Genomic DNA, 20,496 nt, shown 5'->3' with positions numbered 1-20,496 from the left:
GTTCTGATTTTTTCCACCACACAATCATTTTGCCTGTTTTAGTATTTTATATAAATGGCATCATATAACACGTACTGTTTTGTGTGAGACTTTCACTCGGTATACTGTTTCTGAAATTAATCCATGTTGCATTTCTTTAATGGCTGAGTCATATTTCATTGTATGAATTTATCAAAGATTGTTTATTCATTATCTTAATGATACACACTTAATCTCTTTCCAGTTTCTGGATATTATGAATAAAGCTGCAATGGATATTTTATTACAAGCCTTTTTGTGATTCTGTGTTTTCATTTCTCTTAAATAAACACCTAGGAATGGAATTGTTGGGTCATAGGGAAGGTATATACTTCCCTATGACACATAAAAGCTGCCACAGTTTTCCAAAAATGGTTATGCCATTTTACATTACCATCAACTATGTATGAGAGTTCCAGTTATTCCACACCTCTTCAATATTTGATGTCGTGTCTTTTTTAATCTTTAGCCTTTCTGCTGATTGTATAGTGGTATTTCATTGTGTTTTTAATTTGCATTTCACTGATAATTAGTGATGTTGATCACTTTTTCATGTCCTTATCGGCAATTTGTATATCTTCTTTTGTGAAGTGTCTGTCCAAATCTTGTGGCTGTACTTCCATTAGGTTGTTTGTATTTTTATTGTTGAGTTGTAGGAGTTCTTTTTATATCCTAGATATCATTTCTTTGTCAGATATATGTATTGTGAATATCTTCTTCCATTCTCTGCCTTTCTTATATTAATTATGATGTCTTTTGATGAATAGACATTTTGAATTTTGATGAAATCTTATTTATCAGTTTTTTTCTCTTACGGTTTTTCCTTTCTTTGTCTTGTCTAAAAAAATCTGTGCCTAAGCTCAAATCACAAAGGTATTCTCTTATATGCTCCTCTAGCAGGTTTGTGGTTTTTAGCTTTTATGGTTTTTTTCTATGATCCATTTCAAATAATTTTTGCGTTTGGTATGAGGTAGGAATTGAGGCTAATTTTTTCCCCATAGGGATATCCAGTTATCCCAGCACCATGTTTTGAATATATTTTCCCTATTGGATTGCTTTGGCACCTTTATTGAAAATCTAATATGTTATATTCTGTTTAATTGATTTATTTCCTAATCCTTAAGAAACCACACTGTCTTAATTACTGTACCTTTACAGTAAGTCTTGAAGTCAAGTTTGTGACCACCCCCCAAGATTAAGCAAAAGATCTAATAAAGAAAAACAAGCTTTTAACTAAGTTATAATAAATACCCTCATTTTCCTAATATGAATAATGATTCACTTTGAGTATTTTCAGCTGGATTAAATGAACCATTATAATTTTCGGAAGGCCATTTCAATTTATTAGGGAAACTACTCTAATAATATGTATAATTTGGGGCATAATCCTTAGGAATATGTGAACCTAGCATTAGGTAACCTTTCCTGAAACTTAGCAGGACTCACCATCCAAGACCACTGCACTAGTTTTGTACTGTTTAACTCCAGGGGGCGCCATTTACACAGGCATAGTTAGAAAAGTAAATAAAAGCAGGAAAGAGATTAGAATAGAGAGGAAAGATGAGGAAAAGATAAGAGAAATATATGTTGTGTAAATGGTAGGTCATCACATGTCTGGTATCCTATAGATAGACTAGGAAATTTAGTTTCAAATATTTATTTTAAATGTATCAAAAAAGTAAAGCACATATAAAAGTGGAGCTTCTCTGTCTAAAGGATGTGTGTGTAATATCACCAGAGCTCCTTCCATTCACACCTTCACGTCTCCTATAGTCCCTAAAGTTGAAATCCAGTATATAAGGCTATTTATTATGTTGCATATTGCAGTTTGGACTTTTACACGTTATGGTGGTAAAAAAAAAAAAAAAAAGTATTGTGCTACGTGCCAAAGTGAAAGCTATATAATTCTTTGAATCTTTTTGCCATTAAAGCAATTAACAATTATTTAATTAATTATGCAGTTGTCTCTGATTATTGCATCTCTGATTGATTTTGACCATTGGGGAAATTGTGTACAAGGTAGATTTATTTAAAAACTATTTATTTGAGGTTGCTAACATCTATCTAGTTAAACTCAATGTAATGAATAAAGTACAATTCTGCACATACACTTACAAATATTTTCTTTATTCTCCATCTCTTTCACTTTCTTTCCATGTTCGATAACTAAGAGATGCTCAAAAAGTTGATAGAAGCATGAACACCTCAATCAGAACTATGACTTTTTCCTAACAGGTTAGAAATTCAGAACTGTCGTTTGTTCTTATTATGTAAGTGGGAGAAGGTAGAGAAATCTGCTGATTTTTATTAGTTGCTACGCAATTTTCTATTCATGGGTGTTTTATTTTCTGATCTGTAGTTTATTTACCATTGTTACAGGATAGGAGTATTTTGGTTTAGTGATTTTTCATTCTGGTTCTGGAATCAAAGATATTGGTGGGATTCTTGGCTCTACCATTTACTGTGTGAATTTGGACAAGTTACAAACATTTTTGCTACCAGTTTCGTCATCTCTAAAATGAAAGTAACTATTACTGCCACCCACAATTGCTGTGAAGATTGAGATATAATGCATGTAAAGCACTTAACACAATAGTTCTGATGAAGTAAGTGCTCAATAAAAGGTAGCTTCTAATGTTCATACCATCTTCTTCTGAAAAGGGTTTGATGTACGTCAGAACTGAGTACTCTTCCCTGAAATGGGACTATAACCCACCCACTTTTGTGTGGGTGGGTTATCAGTTTCTTAAGTTGTCATTTCTGTTGCCTGGTCTCTGTTACAGTGATGGAATTCTTCATTGTATGACTTAATTTACCCCCATTTGAAAGGGTAAGGAAGAAGGCTTACTTTTGATAAAAAATACATTCATGGCTGTTTTGACCAGTCAGCTGTACCCATGGAGATGATACTGTAAATGTTATATTTAGTGATAGCTTTGTAGATGATAACATCATGTTTGTTTTAGGTATAACAGTAATAGTTTGCTGCTTAAATTGAATTCCAATGAAAATGAAGACTTCACACTCTTTAATAGTAATTAGCTCAATGATATAAATAACAGATGTGGTATTGAAGTAGATATAAACAATTGAAAGGAACTAACCATCTCATTTAGTGTGTGTTCAAGAAACTAGACTGAATTAAATGGATCAATAGCACTTTACTATTTACTCACATGTACTTAAGCTTATTTACTTCCTCTTAATCATGAAAGTCTTTTTGACGTGGTGATTAACAATTTTTATGGATTTCATTACAGATTTTATCTGACAGTCTTTTATCAATTTTTTAATAGAATTGTCATCATTTTTTCTGAGCATGTTAGAGCCTTCGGTAGGCAACTCAGTTTTAATAACTTGGCTTGTTCAAAGAGGTATCATAAACTGCAGAGAAACAGTAATAGGCAGGGTGTACCTTCAGATTGTATTGCAGGTCTGACAGCTGTGAAAGGACAAGTGGAAGGAAGTGTGCCAGACTGCAGTGCAGCTCTAACAAAGTTTTGACCAGGCCAATGGAGAGTCCTTGAGCCAAAGTCACCTGTTGGTGGAGTCCCTTGTCCTACAAGAATGGATCTGTAATAGCATTCCTGCTATGATCAGTCATTGTCTTGGAGCAGCCTGAATGAAGCATGGCCTTATTTTGAGCATGATGGTGGTCTAGAGGGATGGCAACTTGGACTGTAAATCCGCCATGATCCCTGCAGTATATTTGAGTGGCACATTTCCATAACCCCCACATTCCCTGTGCTGCATACATCCACTTGCCCATGCAGATTTGGGGAGCAGTTTGTCCATGCATGGTGCCCATGATCCTGTCTTCTTGAGGGGAAACTTAGAAGAGAGAGGTTAGTTGGATGAACCATGGTCTCCCATTCTTGCAGTTAGTCTTGGGGCTTCCATCTTGCCAGAGATTATTGCTTCTAATAAGGAGGAGGTTGGGCTGCTTTTACACATGTGGGATCAGGGAAGAATACAGGTGAAACCCAGGGGATCTACTTGATGTCTCCTTGCCCCGTTTAAACTGTGAATGGACACCTGGAACAACTCTGACATGACAGATGGATCATTACCAATGGATTAATTCCTTCAGGAATGAATATTTAAGTCACACCAAGACCCATAGAGGGAAAGCTAATGATGAGAGGGATTTATAATGGCTAGTAGAAGAAGGAGAAGATGAATAGCACTGTTTCAGATATTGGGATCTACTAGCGAACAGAATAAACTCATTGTCTTCATGGTTACATTCTAGTGTGGAGACAGAGTATACACACACACACACACACACACACACACACACACACACACACACACCCAACCACATAATGAGTCATAAGTACTATGAAGAAAAATAAGAAATAGAGAATGATGGTTTTGCTTTTTTAGAATGAATGATCATGGCAGAACTCTTTGTAGGGATAATATTTGAGCTGAAACCTGAATGAAATGAATGAATGAGCCAGGTATGTGGATATCTGGGATTGGGTCATTCCAGTCAAAGGCAACAGCAAAAGCAAAAGCCCTAAAGCATGAACACTCTTCGACATGTTTGAGGCAGGGCAAAAAGGTTAGACAATAGGATAGTGTGAGAAATAAGGTCTGAAAGATAGGAGAGGAGTCAGATATTGTGGGACCACCTTGTGGTCTATGGAAAGGACTTTAGGGAACTCATGTGACTGAATCATAATTTCATCCAGCCACATTTTGCCATTTTATCTATAAGTATATTGTATTAAATGCCTTGCTGAAATTAAAGTCACTATGGTATTCCATTTCCCTTATCTAAAAAACTATTCTCTTATTTCACCTGTTAACTATTTCAACCTGTTAACTAATTTCACCTGTTAACTTTTCTGTAGTTCCTCTAATTCTTCTCTTTTTAACAATACTGAAAATTTTCCAATTTGAGTCATCCAAACATCTTTACTGCTTTCCATACATTTAAAGATTTTCCTAAAAGTGGTTATGAGAAAGCTTGCATTAGCTTAGTGCCTAATTTATTTGAACCTGGAAATGTGAATACATTTAACAGTTAATGACATTGCCTGCCCTTTAGTTAGGGTCTCAACTTCTCTTCTGTCCAGTTTGAAGACCACCTTTCTTGTTGGAGATGAAGGAAACCAAGTGTTTCCCAAATAGCACACTAACCACGTCCCTGTTTGCTACTTTTTGTTTTTCTAAGCATTTTTTCCCCCATGAGCTTTGGTCCCTTTTATGTTTTTACCTTTCCTGTGATTGTTCTTACAGGTTTATATTACTCATTTGTGCCTTTCTTCATTTCTTTTTCTCCTTTTTCTATCTTTTCACATTTTAAAAATCTAATTTAGTCAGAGTGTTCCCTGTGTTGTACCTCTGGTTTATTCATATGGCTCTATTTTCTTTGTCATTGAATTCTCATACTTGTATGATAGAATTTTACTTTTTAGGATTGCCCATAATCACTATGCTATTAGAGTCTTTGGTCATGAAATCACAGTTATAATTTTGAACTTTCAGAAATCTGCTTTTTAACTTACAGGGTCTGCGGTTGACTGAGCTCAGCCTCTCTTCCCTTACTATTAACAACCCCAATCTGACATTACAGTTTTTCTTCCTTAGGTTCCTTTTACTGCCAAATGTCAATCACCTCAACTGTGCTCTTCAGCCTTAAAGAGCAGAATGCTTTGGTTGGAAATAATCTGATTTCAACCACCTTTTGAAGACTGAGTCTTCCCAATTTTTTAAACTTAGTGGTTCTCAGCCTTGGGTGCACATTAGATTTAATTGGTCTGGACTGGGGACAAGGCAGTCAGATTTAGGACTACCATTGTAACAGAAAAGGAAGCTGCACAGACATTTTTGTATTACCCAGGTGATGAGAAGGTGTTTTTGTTTATTCATTATCATGTTTTTAATATTTCCTCTTATTATAAGATAGTTTTTCCCACCCACTCTTCATTATTCTTTTTTCTTGGTTCTGTCTTATAGCCCAAATATATCTCGCCAGTAACGATCACAATTGTCATTTTTGTTTTCTAGATCAGCTTTATTGAATTGAAGTATAAGGCATGTGACCCATAATTTAAATTTTTCTACAAATGACCTTAAAAAAGCATAAAAAACAGGTGAAATGAACCTTCATAACATGTTTAACTCACTATATCTAAAAATGTTATCATTTCATCATGTAATATATAATTTATTAGTGAGATATTTATACTCTTTGAAAGCTGGTGTATATTTTACATTTATAGCACATTTCACTTTGGACTAGCCATATTTCAAGTGTTCATTAGGCATAGGTGGCTAGTGGCTACTGGTTTTTTTTTTTTTTTTTTTGCGGTACGCGGGCCTCTCACTGTTGTGGCTTCTCCCGTTGCGGAGCACAGGCTCTGGACACGCAGGCTCAGCGGCCATGGCTCACGGGCCCAGCCGCTCCGCGGCATGTGGGATCCTCCCGGACCGGGGCACGAACCCGTGTCCCCTGCATCGGCAGGCGGACTCTCAACCACTGCGCCACCAGGGAAGCCCGTGGCTACTGTTTTGCACAGAGAAGTTCTGTGAATAGTTGTCCGCATTATTTTCCCTTAAAATCTGCTATAGAAAATGCCTGTTGATTTGTTCTTTTGTCATGACTTTTTCCTAATTAGAATTAATCCTTTATCTTTTCTCACATAGCACTTTGTTTTATACTTCCATCATAGCATTTTTATTTCCTATTGTTTTTATTATATTATAATAATTGTTTGGCCTGTGTGTCTCTCCAACTAAATTGCCAGGTGTTCGAAGGCAGATTTTGTGTACTGTATTCACCTTTGTGCCATCTTTCCCCATCCTCAGCAGTTATCATTGCTTTCTGAGATAGTAAATCATGCAATAAATGTTTATGGAATTGAATTGAATACAACCCATCTCGTGGTGTGTCTACATATTACAGAGGGTTAGTAACTAACTAGGAATGTGGTCGGTATTCCCTCAAGAATAAGGAGAAATTCCGTTTTCAAACATCTAGCCACAAGTCAAGATAGTGTACGTTCTGTTCTGATTTTGTCTACTCACATATGTGTAGCTCTTCTTCTACCAGATGTACCATTTGAATTTCTTTTTATGATTTTCTGTTATGTAGTATTTATTCTTTTTGTTTCAAATTCAGCTTTGCCTTCAATTATACTTATAGATGACTAGCCAGGTAGACTTTGATTTCTAAAATTGTTTTGCTAGTTTATGTATGGTTCTTAAAGCTTTTCACCCAACAGTAGTATTTGTTCCTAAGAAATGGACTGATGATGGAAATCAGGTACAATATCATGTTAACAAACTTGATTAAATAGCAAATTGCAAGGTTGTTGCAATTTTTATTAAAATAAAAGCTCATAGATTGGCTCTGTGTATGTAGGGTATGTGTGGACTCTTTCTGCCTGTAAAGGATTTTCTGTCTTCATCTTCCAGATCTGTTTGTCAAATCATCTCTCTCACCTACACGTCCACCGATCTCTCTAAGACAGGGCTAAGTAAAGACAGATTTTTGTCATGACAAGAGCACAAAGTGACAATAGATTTTGAGTAGTATATAAATTGAAGCTACTTTGTAAATACTCTGAGTGACAAATATTGAAAAAGTACTGCCAGCTTTAATGTTAGAGGAAGTTGTAAGTTTTCTAAATATTGACTTGACAATTACCAGCCTATTAGATGGAGCTAGAGCTTTTGTGATTTGGGAGGGGTGGCAGCGGTGACGGTGGTATACTGCTTCTCACCTTTGATATGTGACTTTATGTAATCAGTGTCCCAAAATCAAGAACACTATTAAGAAGGCATTGATTTTTTTCCTTGCTGATTATAAATGAAACAGCCAGAACTGAAGCATGCCTGCTTTTTGTGATTGTACTAAACTAGGGTTTTCTGATTTCTGTTTGTGTTGGAAAATACCATGGAGGTTTTCATGCAGAACACTTGCTTTACTGAAAGTGGTAGCAGGGTTTCCTGCTTTGCTGCCTGTGAAATAAAGATCATATTAGCTCCTCCTACCATGAATACCAGCTGCTGCGGTGATCAGCCAGTAATTCTGTTAGAAATGCACAGGAAATGTTGGTCTACTCAGTGTAAGGGCAAAAAACAATTTCTGCTTCTTACCTTCCTGCCAGCAGCCAACAGGGAGGCCTAGGGTATATTAGTGCATTTTTACACTGGCATAGGGCCCTAGAATTGGATGCACTGAGTCTTTTTTGGTTTTTAACATCTTTATTGGAGTATAATTACTTTACAATGGTGTGTTCGTTTCTGCTTCATAACAAAGTGAATCAGTTATACATATACATATGTTCGCATATCTCTTCCCTCTTGCGTCTCCCTCCCTCCCACCCTCCCTATCCCACCCCTCTAGGTGGACACAAAGCACCGAGCTGATCTCCCTGTGCTATGCGGCTGCTTCCCACTAGCTATCTATTTTACGTTTGGTAGTGTATATGTGTCCATGCCACTCTCTCACTTTGTCCCAGCTTCCCCTTCCCCCTCCCCATATCATCAAGTCCATTCTCTAGTAGGTCTGTGTCTTTATCTTAAATGCACTTAGAATACAGGTTTTGACTGCTTCATAGGAGACATTCCAGACATATTTATGCTCAGCAGAACTCTGAAGTTTTTATTCTTATTATCATGGTACTGTGGTCTTTCTGCTTGTTTCTTTTATCTGTAATGTTAGAACTCTTCCAAGGCCACAAATAACTCAGATAAGTTCAACTTGTGCTATAACCTCTTTACATTAATGGAACCGCTTTACTGAAATCCTAAGAAAGATGTTGAAACTCAGGATGTCTGTACAGGCCTGGTAGAATGGAAAGCCACAGTGCTTTCAATAGCCAGTCTATAAAAATCTTCTTGCTACAAAATCAAGGTTTATTTTACTTCTCAATTTTCTTTTCTCAGTGAACCCATAGTTGTGGTTAACTCATTTATCTGAAAGTAAGTCATTTTAAATGCTGTTGGAAGTTTTCATAATGTCCAGAAGTAAATTATAACATAAAATCCAATGATTTTATTATATTACTCATGTTTGTAATTCCATCATTCTGGACCACTGATTTTTAATTGGAAATTTTGGATACTTTCTTCCAGAGTTAGTAGTGGAAGGAACATAGCATTTGGAGGCAAAAGACAAAAACCTGAGTGTAAGTATTAGCTTACTGTGTGGTCCTATATCAAGTCATTTAAGCTCTCTAAATCCCCATTTCTACATGTGATACCATAGGTAAGTATAGCTGCATACATCCCAGCAATATTACTGAGACGACCAAATGTGATATATATCATATCATTTGTAAATTGTAAAGGGCTATTAAAATGTTGGTTATCATTTTTATTATTCTACAACGCTTTCACCCTAAAATCTTCAATACATTTATCTCAGGCTTATAATCCCTTAGTGGCAGGTTGGATATGATAGTATCACTTAAGAATGTATGTTTTGGGGCTTCCCTGGTGGCGCAGTGGTTGAGAGTCCGCCTGCCGATGCAGGGGACGCGGGTTCGTGCCCCGGGTCCGGGAGGATCCCACATGCCGCGGAGCGCCTGGGCCCGTGAGCCATGGCCGCTGAGCCTGCGCGTCCGGAGATGTAAAAAGAATGTATGTTTCGTTTTACTGCTGAAAATGTATATATCACCAGATTTTCATACGAAGTTTTCATATTAAAAATGAATAATAATTCCAGCAGGAACAATTTATGTGTAAGCACTGTCCATCTCCTTCTACCCACAAAGTAAAATAACCGCTTTTAGTTTGAGTAGGGAAATTAAATGTTTCTTCTTCTGCTTATATTACAGCTTTATTAAGTGATTCATTGGGTTGATCTCATTTTAAAGTGATTTTAATCTGTTACTTGCTTGAGTTCCCATTGTTGAATTTTCTTTGTAAGAGACTTAAGCAGATTAAATCTCTTACTGCACAAGTGTCTTAAACCTTAGTACTATGGGCTGCATTATGAGTTCATCACTAGAGGTGTTAACTAGGTGAGGCTGGATGGCTAGAAATGTTTTAGGTGGATATCATAGATCATACAAAGCTAAGAATTGGAAAGCTGCTAATTCTGTGATGTGATCCTTACTTGTGTTTATTTTCAAAGTTAGATCATGAATATGCTTATAGATACTTATTTCCTTCAAATATTGCTTGTACCACTTAAAAACTTTGGAAATTCTTGCTAGGGAAAAGTCTACTAGAGTAACATATGAAAAAAAAAATTTGTGTGTGTTATCAGTTTTCTAAGCATTTTTTTCTTTTTTCAGTGTTCATAATACTTTATGTTCATCTTGTGTCATTTATCTTATTCTGTCTAATAAATACTAATTTGCTTATTTCTCTAATTCCTCTTTTTAGGTTATAAAATTTTCTAGAGAGATAAGTTATTTAATAATCTCCCTATACTCCATATTAATTTGTACAGAGCCAGACTCAATAAAAACTTCTCAAATTTAATTTATGGTTACTGGTACCTAAAATTGGGGAGAAAGTTGCTCTTGATTAAGGTAGCTTACACTTGGTTTTTCTTCCTATCTGCCAATCATAGAATCTTCTCTCAACAATTGCCATTCTGATTTAGGGTAATTTTCTAATGTAAAAATCCCATTTATACAAACACCATTAAAAGTATCTAGTAACCTAATTTTTTAAAAAGTTCGTCCATTTCACGTATTTCCAAATGGTATCCAATAATACTTGGAAATAATAAAATTTGCCCAAAATAGGTATAGCTTCTCCACCCTAAATGTAAAATCACTAAAGCTAATGTGAGTAACTTGTTTGTGGATTTTTAAGGTTAAAGTACTTCTGGTAATAAAGCATTTGGTAATTTGTCCAGACTAGATGCCAGAAGAGCTCCACTGTCTGATACTTGATATCTTTAAATATTTGGGTTCACTTTGACCAACCTTAGTTTATGAGCATAAACACATAAACTAAGGTTTAGGCCACCGCCTCCTTTCCCCAACATTCTTCCATCCCTGTTGGAAAAAAAAAATAGAATCTTGAAAACCAAATGAGTGTGTCTTTTTCTTTAGTTATCTTAAAAATTGTAATGTTTTTAATCAAGGAAACTCATTACCTATGTTAGTATTGGTGAATCACGTGTTGTAGTCATCAAATTTTTAATGAGTCTCCATGTATTTTTTAGTTCTAGATTTGTAGGAAGTGGCAGGTGCTGCTTTGGTTAAAAGGCTTTCAAACTGATTAATAGGTTCATCTATAATTTGATTTTTAAAGAAATACATTTATGATAGTGAGAAAATGTTTCCTCTTCATAAAAAATCTGGCAAGACATACTGGCTTTTGCTCAGAATTTGAAAGTATATGGGAAGCAGTTTGGAATATTGAAAAAGTCAAGAAACTAATTCTAGCTCTGGCGCTGTCTTTCGCCGTCCATTTCTTTATATTTAAAATGAGGGAGGTATATTAGGTAATTTCTAAGACCTCCTTCAACTCTACTGACATTCTTTTATTGATAGCATTTATTCGGAAGAAATAGATCTGTTTATGGATTGTGTCAGGATATCAAATGAAGGGATGTAACAAAAGATACATAAATTTTTACCCTTGGACTGTTAAAGAATGGCGACTCTGTGCCCACTCCATCCCCCAAAATGGAGGTTTTGTGTTAAGAGTAGGCAAGTCAAAGATGACTTATGTATTGAAATCTTAAATTACTATCTTCTAAGAGTTTATGAGACTTGTGAGAGTAGCCCTTGTGTGATGATATGGCATAGTATTATATTGTATGCATATGGTATTTTTTTAACATCTTTATTGGAGTATAACTGCTTTACAATGTTGTGTGAGTTGCTGTTGTATAACAAAGTGAATCAGCTACATGTATACATATATCCCTATATCTCCTCCCTCATGTGTCTCCCTCCCAACCTCCCTATCCCACCCCTTTAGGTGGACACAAAGCAACGAGATGGTCTCCCTGTGCTATGCGGCTGCTTCCTACTAGATATCTATTTTGGTAGTACATATATGTCCATGCCACTTCCTCACTTCGTCCCAGTTTACCCTTCCCCCTCCCTGTGTCCTCAAGCCCATTCTCTGTGTCTGTGTCTTTATTCCTGTCCTGCCCCTAGGTTCTTCAGAACCTTTTTTTTTTTTTTAGATTCCATATATATGTGTTAGCATACGGTATTTGTTTTTCACTTTCTGACTTCATTCTGTATGACGGACTCTAGGTCCATCCACCTCACTACAAATAACTCAATTTCATTTCTTTTTATGGCTGAGTAATATTCCATTGTATATATGTGACACAACTTTATCCATTCATCTGTCGATGGACACTTAGGTTGCTTCCAAGTCCTGGCTATTGTAAATAGAGCTGCAATGAACATTGTGGTACATGACTTTTTTTGAATTATGGTTTTCTCAGGGTATATGCCCAGTTGTGGGATTGCTGGGTTGTATGGAAGTTCTATTTTTAGTTTTTTAGGAACCTCTGTACTGTTCTCCCTAGTGGCTGTATCAATTTACATTCCCACCAACAGTGCAAGAGGGTTCCCTTTTCTCCACACCCTCTCCAACATTTATTTTTTGTAGATTTTTTGATGATGGCCATTCTGACCGGTGTGAGGTGGTGTCTCATTGTAGTTTTGATTTGCATTTCTCTACTGATTAGTGATGTTGAGCATCCTTTCATGTGTTTATTGGTAATCTATGTATCTTCTTTGAAGGAATGTGTATTTAGGTCTTCGGCCCATTTATGGATTGGGTTTTTTGTTTTTGATTTTGAGCTGTATGAGCTGCTTGTAAATTTTGGAGATTAATCCTTTGCCAGTTGATTCATTGGCAAATATTTTCTCCCAAAATAAGGGTTGTCCTTTCGTCTTGTTTATGGTTTCCTTTACTGGGCAAAAGCTTTTAAGTTTCACTAGGTCCCATTTGTTTATTTATTTATTTTTCATCCATTTCCCTAAGAGGTGGATCAAAAAGGATCTTACTGTGATTTATGTCATAGAGTGTTCTGCCTTTGTTTTCCTCTAAGAGTTTGATAGTGTCTGGCCTTACATTTAGGTCTTTAATCCATTTTGAGTTTATTTTTGTGTATGGTGTTAGGGAGTGTTCTAATTTCATTCTTTTACATGTAGCTATCCAGTTTTCCCAGCACCATTTATTGAAGAGGCTGTCTTTCCTCCATTGTATATTCTTGCCTCCTTTATCAAAGATAAGGTGACCATATGTGCGTAGGTTTATCTCTGGGTTTTTTATCCTGTTCCATTGATCTATATTTCTGTTTTTGTGCCAGTACCATACTGTCTTGATTACTGTAGCTTTGTAGTATAGTCTGAAGTTGGCTATCATAATCTGAAATTTTAATAAACATCTCTAGGTGATTCTGATTCATGTGTTCTAAGATATATACTACAAAATAACGGCATAGGGAAACGATACCCCAATAATGGAGTTAGGTATCCAGACTGATATGTCTACTTAAAAAAAAAGATAAACAAATGGATAAATCGTTAGCCAGGCTCATCAAGGAAAAAAGAGAGAAGACTCAAATCAATAAAATTGGAAATGAAAAAGGATAATTAACAACTGACACTGCAGAAATACAAAGGATCATGAGAGATTACTACAAGCAATATATGCCAATAAAATGGACATCCTGAAAGAAATGGACAAATTCTTAGAAAAGCACAACCTTCTGGGACCGAACCAGGAAGAAATAGAAAATATAAACCGACCAATCACAAGCACTGAAGTTGAGACTGTGATTAAACATCTTCCAACTAACAAAATTCCAAGACCAGATGGCTTCAGAGGTGAATTCTGTCAAACATTTAGAGAAGAGGTAACACCTATCCTTCTCAAACTCTTTCAAAATATAGCAGAGGGAGGAACACTGCCAAACTCACTCTACGAGGCCACCATCACCCTGATACCAAAACCAGACAGAGTTGTCACAGAAAAAGAAAACTACAGGCCAATAACACTGATGAACATAGATGTAAAAATCCTCAACAAAATACTAGCAAACAGAATCCAGAAGCACATTAAAAGTGTCATCCATCATGATAAAGTGGGGTTTATCCCAGGAATGCAAGGATTCTTCAATATACAGCAATCAATCAATGTGATACATCATATTAACAAACTGAAGAAGGAAAACCATATGATCATCTCAATAGATGCAGAAAAATCTTTTGACAAAATTAAATACCCATTTATGATAAAAACTCTCCGGAAAGTAGGCACAGAGAGAACTTACCTCAACATAATAAAGGCCATATATGACAAACCCACAGCTAACATCATTCTCAATGGTGAAAAACTGAAACCATTTCCACTAAGATCAGGAACAAGACATGGTTGCCCACTCTCACCGCTATTATTCAACATAGTTTTGAAAGTTTTAGCCACAGCAATCTGAGCAGAAAAAGAAATAAAAGGGATCCAAACAGGAAAGAAGAAGTAAAACTCTCACTGTTTGCAGATGACATGATACTATACATAGAGAATCCTGAAGATGCTACCAGAAAATTACTAGAGCTGATCAATGAATTTGGCAAAGTGGCAGAATACAAAATTAATGCACAGAAATCTCTTGCATTCCTGTACACTAATGATGAAAAATCTGAAAGAGAAACTAAGGAAACACTCCCATTTACCATTGCAAAAAAAGGAATAAAATACCTAGGAATAATCCTATTTAAATAGACAAAAGACTTTTATGCAGAAAACTATAAGACACTGATAAAAGAAATTAAAGATGATACAAACAGATGGAGAGATATACCATGTTCTTGGATTGGAAGATTCAACATTGTGAAAATGACTCTACTACCCAAAGCAATCTACAGATTCAATGCAATCCCTATCAAACTACCACTGGCATTTTTCACAGAACTCTAACAAAAAATTTCACAATTTATATGGAAATACAAAACACCCTGAATAGCCAAAGCAATCTTGAGAAAGAAAAACAGGACTGGAGGAATCAGACTCCCTGACTTCAGATTATATACTACAAAGCTACAGTAATCAAGACAGTATGGTACTGGCACAAAAACAGAAATATAGATCAATGGAACAGGATAGAAAGCCCAGAGATAAATCTACGCACATATGGTCACCTTAGTTTTGATAAAGGAGGCAAGATAATAAAACGGAGAAAAGATAGCCTCTTCAATAGTGGTGCTAGGAAAACTGGACAGCTACATGTAAACGAATGAGATTAGAACACTCCCTAACACCATACACAAAAATAAGCTCAAAATGGATTAAAGACCTAAATGTAAGGCCAGAAACGATCAATCTCTTAGAGGAAAACATAGGCAGAACACTCTATGACATAAATCACAGCAAGATCCTTTTTGACCCACCTCCTAGAGAAATGGAAATAAAAACAAAAATGAACAAATGAGACCTAATGAAACTTAAAAGCTTTTGCACAGCGAAGGAAACCATAAACAAGACGAAAAGACAACCCTCAGAATTGGAGAAAATGTTTGCAAACGAAACAACTGTCAAAGGATTAATCTCCAAATATACAAGCAGCTCATGGAGCTTATTATCAAAAAAACAACCCAATTAAAAATGAGCAGAAAACCTAAATAGACATTTTTGCAAAGAAGGTATATAGATTGCCAACAAACAAATGAAAGGATGCCCAACATCACTAATCATTACAGAAATGCAAATCAAAACTACAATGAGGTATCACCTCACACTGGTCATAATGGCCATCATCAAAAACTCTACAAACAATAAATGCTGGAGAGGGTGTGGAGAAAAGGGAATCCTCTTGCACTGTTGGTGGGAATGTAAATTGATACAGCCACTATGGAGAACAGTAAGGAGTTTCCTTAAAAATAGAACTTCCATACAACCCAGCAATCCCACTACTAGGCGTATACCCTGAGAAAACCATAATTCAAAAAGTGTCATGTACCACAATGTGCATTCCAGCTCTTTTTACAATAGCCAGGACATGGAAGAAACCTAAGTGCCCATCGACAGATGAATGGATAAAGAAGATGTGGCACATATATACCATGGAATATTTCTCAGCCATAAAAAGAAACAAAATTGAGTTATTTGTAGTGAGGTGGATGGACCTAGAGACTGTCATACAGAGTGAAGTAAGTCAGAAAGAGAAAAACAAATACTGTATGCTAACACATATATATGGAATCTAAAAAAAAAAAAAGGTTCTGAAGAACCTAGGGGTAGGACAGGAATAAAGACGCAGACATAGAGAATGAACTTGAGGACACGGGGAGGGTGACGTGTAAGCTAGGACAAAGTATGAGAGTGGCATGGACATATATACACTACGAAATGTAAAATAGCTGGTGGGAAACAGCCGCATGGCACAGGGAGATCAGCTCAGTGCTTTGTGTCCACCTAGAGGGGTGGGATAGGGAGGGTGGAAGGGAGATGCAAGAGGGAGGAGATATGGGGATACAGGTATATGTATAGCTGATTCACTTTGTTATAAAGCAGAAACTAACACCTTTGTAAATCAATTATACTCCAATAAAGATGTTAAAAAAATAAAAATAAGTCTATTTAACTCTTAATGTAGTTGGCGTATAGTACTAAAAGCAGAGTATATAACCTAATCACCCATGTATAATAAATAGTGGCTATATAACTGTTTCAATTAGAAATGTCAAGTTCACATCTGTTATTGGAACAGTCTTTTGCAATGTGCATGAGAAATTTCCCCCAACATCAAGCCCCTGTAGTTTGATGTTATAATCAGGAAAAGGAGTTTCAGTATGAGGGTGACTTCGAGTTGCAGCTGAGTGGGTTAGGATTTCTAACCGGAAGGACAAGGTTAGTAGTTTGTTAAGGATTGGGGAAGGTACACTGGTAGTGATTGGAGTAAAGGAAAGCGCGGAATGATGGGACGGAGGCTATCGTACATTTTAATTCATAGTCTCCCATGGCTGAACATTGATAAACATTATTTGGTATTTACATCACATAAAAATTTCTCTTATTTGATGAGAAGCGTAACCCCTTATTGTACATAAATGCTGAGCTATCTACATATGTTAAACTAATTACTATTTGTTTTTCTAAGCAGTTCAGCTTCATGCCAGAGTAAAGGATAGTTCTGGATGGCAGACATCATCTATTGTCTTCTTGTCCTACAGGTTCTTATTTTGGAGGAGTATATTTTTCTGGCTCTAGTACCTCAATTCCTCATATGAGTGAATGAAGTTGTTACGAGTGGCTATTTAGGACACCTAGGCTGTGGGAACAACTTTTGTGGTAAAGCTTGGAGCTATTAGAGACTGAGCTACTAGTGATGAAATAGTGGAAGCAAAGAAAAGAAAGGTGGTAAAAGACAGTATGTATTTCATGCTCATGAATGCAGAAGAGCAAGGGACTTTAAGTGGCAGGCATCTTTGGCTAGTTGCCGAGGTCTTTGCTCATATAGATTGAGAGGTAATTTCTTATAAGTGATGTTAGGAGAGAAAATGAGTTCCTTAGAGCTGAAAATCATATTACAGGGAAGTTATATGGATTTCTTTTTCATTTATAAAAAGACATTTTTCGGGCTTCCCTGGTGGCGCAGTGGTTGAGAGTCCGCCTGCCGATGCAGGGGACACGGGTTTGTGCCCCGGTCTGGGAGGATCCCACATGCCGCGGAGCGGCTGGGCCCGTGAGCCATGGCCGCTGGGCCTGCGTGTTCGGAGCCTGTGCTCCGCAATGGGAGATTAAGATTATAAGTATTTGCTCATTTTGAAAAGTTCAAACAGAAATGTATACAATAAAAGATGAAAGATTCCCCAGAGGTAACCTTTGTTTGCAATTTTGTATATATCCTTTCAGATGTTTTTCTGGTAGTTGTTTTACAAGTTTGGATTATTGAATTCATTTGAGCTATAAGTCAGAGTCTGGTTTTCAGGTTCATATTTAATGATTTTCCTCCCCTTTTCTCTTCCTTATAGGCTTGCTATGGGTGTTCTCCAGGATCAAAGTGTGACTGTAGTGGTATAAAAGGAGAAAAGGTAAGATATGAGATGAGCCTTAAAAAACTTGGAAAACCAATAAAATCGTGATTTTAATATTTTTTTAAAAAAACAGGGCTTGTACCTCAGCATCTAATTAAATAAAATGAATCTTACTCTACTGCTTATTTTAGATTGCTTTAAGGATTAGACTATATCTCAGAGATCAGCAAACACTTTCTGTAAAAATACATATGGTAAATAATTTAGCCTTTGTGAGGCACATAAGGTCTCTGTCACATAATTTTCTCCTTTTTTAAAAGTAGCCCTTTAATAGTGTAAAAACATTATTGGCTCTTGTACTATACAAAACAGGGATCTGACTGAATTTGGCCTGAGAGCTGTAGTCTGCCAACCTCTGATGAATCTTGTTGCAGTCAATGACTTAATAGGCAAAAGAATGCAAAATTCTTAAGGAACCAAACAGTTATCAGGCTACTAATCTGTGCTAGTTACCATACAATTTCATGTGTTTCATGTATTTTTATCTTATCCATTTAAGTTAAGGATGGTCTATCTCTGTTTTCATCTCACTTTAACCACAACAGCATCCCTATTATATAGATATGATGATTACAAAGTAAGTATTGGTGATGATTAAATAACATAAACCTAGCCACTATGAATCAGTGACTGACATTGAAAACAGAAGATTAAAAAGGGATAGTGAATTGTGGCCAAAAAGGAATTGTACTAGGAGGAAGGTGATCATACCCTAGTCTTCACTCTTTGGGGCTCATTCATTTTTGAATGAATTATTGAATATTACTAATTATATATGAAAAAGTTTGGGATAATATCTCAAGAGCATATTCCATTTAGGCGTATAGAAGGTACACTAGCATACTAAAGGTGTTTAAAAGTCCTGGAGTAAAGAAACCTATTTGTTTGTTTTGCAGTGCTGTATTTCCAAGCTCTATTTAACCATTTAACCCACTTTCCTTCCTTCTAACGGAACACCTATTAATAATAATTGAAGAGTGTTATACAGAACCTTATTTGAATAACATTAGCTTGAGGGGAATAGTTTTATAGTAAAGCTACTTTCTGTAGCAGTAAAAACACCAAGAGGGATTCATTTCTGATATTAGCAGAATGACTTTTATCAGATTAACTCTTCTTAAGATAAGAAGTAAACACTCTGGACAAAATATAACAACTATTTAATAGTACAGGAGAGTGGCCAAAGTAGGAAAAAAGTAGAGAGGAGTCTTTTAAAGAAGGGAAGTACAGTGGGCAAGTTTGCACTTATGTGCCTTTTCTCCTGGGTGGGCACTTCAGTCTGCAGGGCGAAGGATGGCAAGAACCCAGACGGAAAAACAAAGTCTCAGTGGCTTGAGAATTCCAGGACAGAATTGAGGATGCCAGAATGGCTGGAAAATGATGGGAGATATGCTGGAATGGAGGGAGTCACAGAATGGAGAGACCAAAAATCTGCTTGTAAATGCAGCCCAAATACTTGGTTGGACCCTGGACTTTATATGTGTAGGGGAGGATTCATGCAACCCAGCAAGAAGGAACAGCTGGAAGCCTGCAATAAGTGAACATAGACTAAACTGCTGTCCATTGAAAGGAAAACAGAGTTTTAAGTGTTAGTTCAGCTGAGTTAGCTATTTCCTAAAACAAAAGTTCAATACTTTTTAGACAATATAAAACAATCCAGTATGTGTGCATATTAACTACAATGTCCACTATGCAATTAAAACTTACTAGACATGTGAAGTAACAAGTAAAAGCGACCCATGGTCAAGAAAAAGACCAATCAATGAAAACTAACTCCGAAATAACACAGATGTTAGAATTCTTAGACAAAGATTTAAAGCAGATAGGATAAATATATTTGTTGATTTAAAGGGAACTCTGCGAATAATGAGTGAACACATAGAGAATCGCAACAGAGCATTGGAAATTGTGAAATAAAAAGGAGGGAAATCTAGATTTGAAAAGCAAAATATAAGAAAGAACAGTTTACCAGGTGGGCTTTTAACAGCAGAATGAAGAACACTGAAGAAAGATGGGCAAATAACTTGAGAAATACACATTACCTAAAACTAAGTAACTAAATGAAGCAAAATATGACTAGCCCTATATCTACTAAGGAAATTGAATTATCATACTCTTCCCACACACACATAAAAATTCCAGTCCAGAAGTTTTCACTGATGAATTATGTGAAACATTTATGTAAGAGACAATATCAATCTTGCATAAACTTAGAAAATGGAAGTGTAAGGCCAACTGGCCCGAGGCAGGGGAACGCAATCAGACTCACAGGTTGCATCAGACCGAAACTTTCTGGACCACCCAGTTCCAGAAACTGACCTGGAGACTTTCCGGACCACCCAGTTCCAGGAACTGACCTGGGGACTTTCCACCCGGCCCAGCCTTCCCGCCTTTCGAGGGGCGGGACTAACGGTCCCAAGACTGATGCGACCGGCACCAGATATTGCCAGGATACCCGGAAAGACCACCAAATAAGGAATAACCTGCGCCC

The 20,496-nt window shown here is 36.4% G+C and overlaps 1 protein-coding gene across 1 annotated transcript in view; it reads left to right on the top strand.

The window, feature by feature from the left end:
• The window catches only part of COL4A5 (collagen type IV alpha 5 chain), a 218,670-nt gene that overhangs the window by 77,959 nt on the left and 120,215 nt on the right, over positions 1 to 20,496 (top strand). Inside the window, exon 2 of the mRNA XM_067722504.1 lies at positions 17,943 to 18,002. Within this exon, the coding sequence (XP_067578605.1) occupies positions 17,943 to 18,002 (60 nt within the window). The remainder of the gene's footprint in view (positions 1 to 17,942; positions 18,003 to 20,496) is intronic.

Source organism: Pseudorca crassidens, chromosome X (assembly GCF_039906515.1).
Source record: "Pseudorca crassidens isolate mPseCra1 chromosome X, mPseCra1.hap1, whole genome shotgun sequence".
NCBI lineage: Eukaryota > Metazoa > Chordata > Mammalia > Artiodactyla > Delphinidae > Pseudorca > Pseudorca crassidens.
Note: the sequence above shows the minus strand (reverse complement) of the source record. Positions and strands in the feature narration are given on the sequence as shown.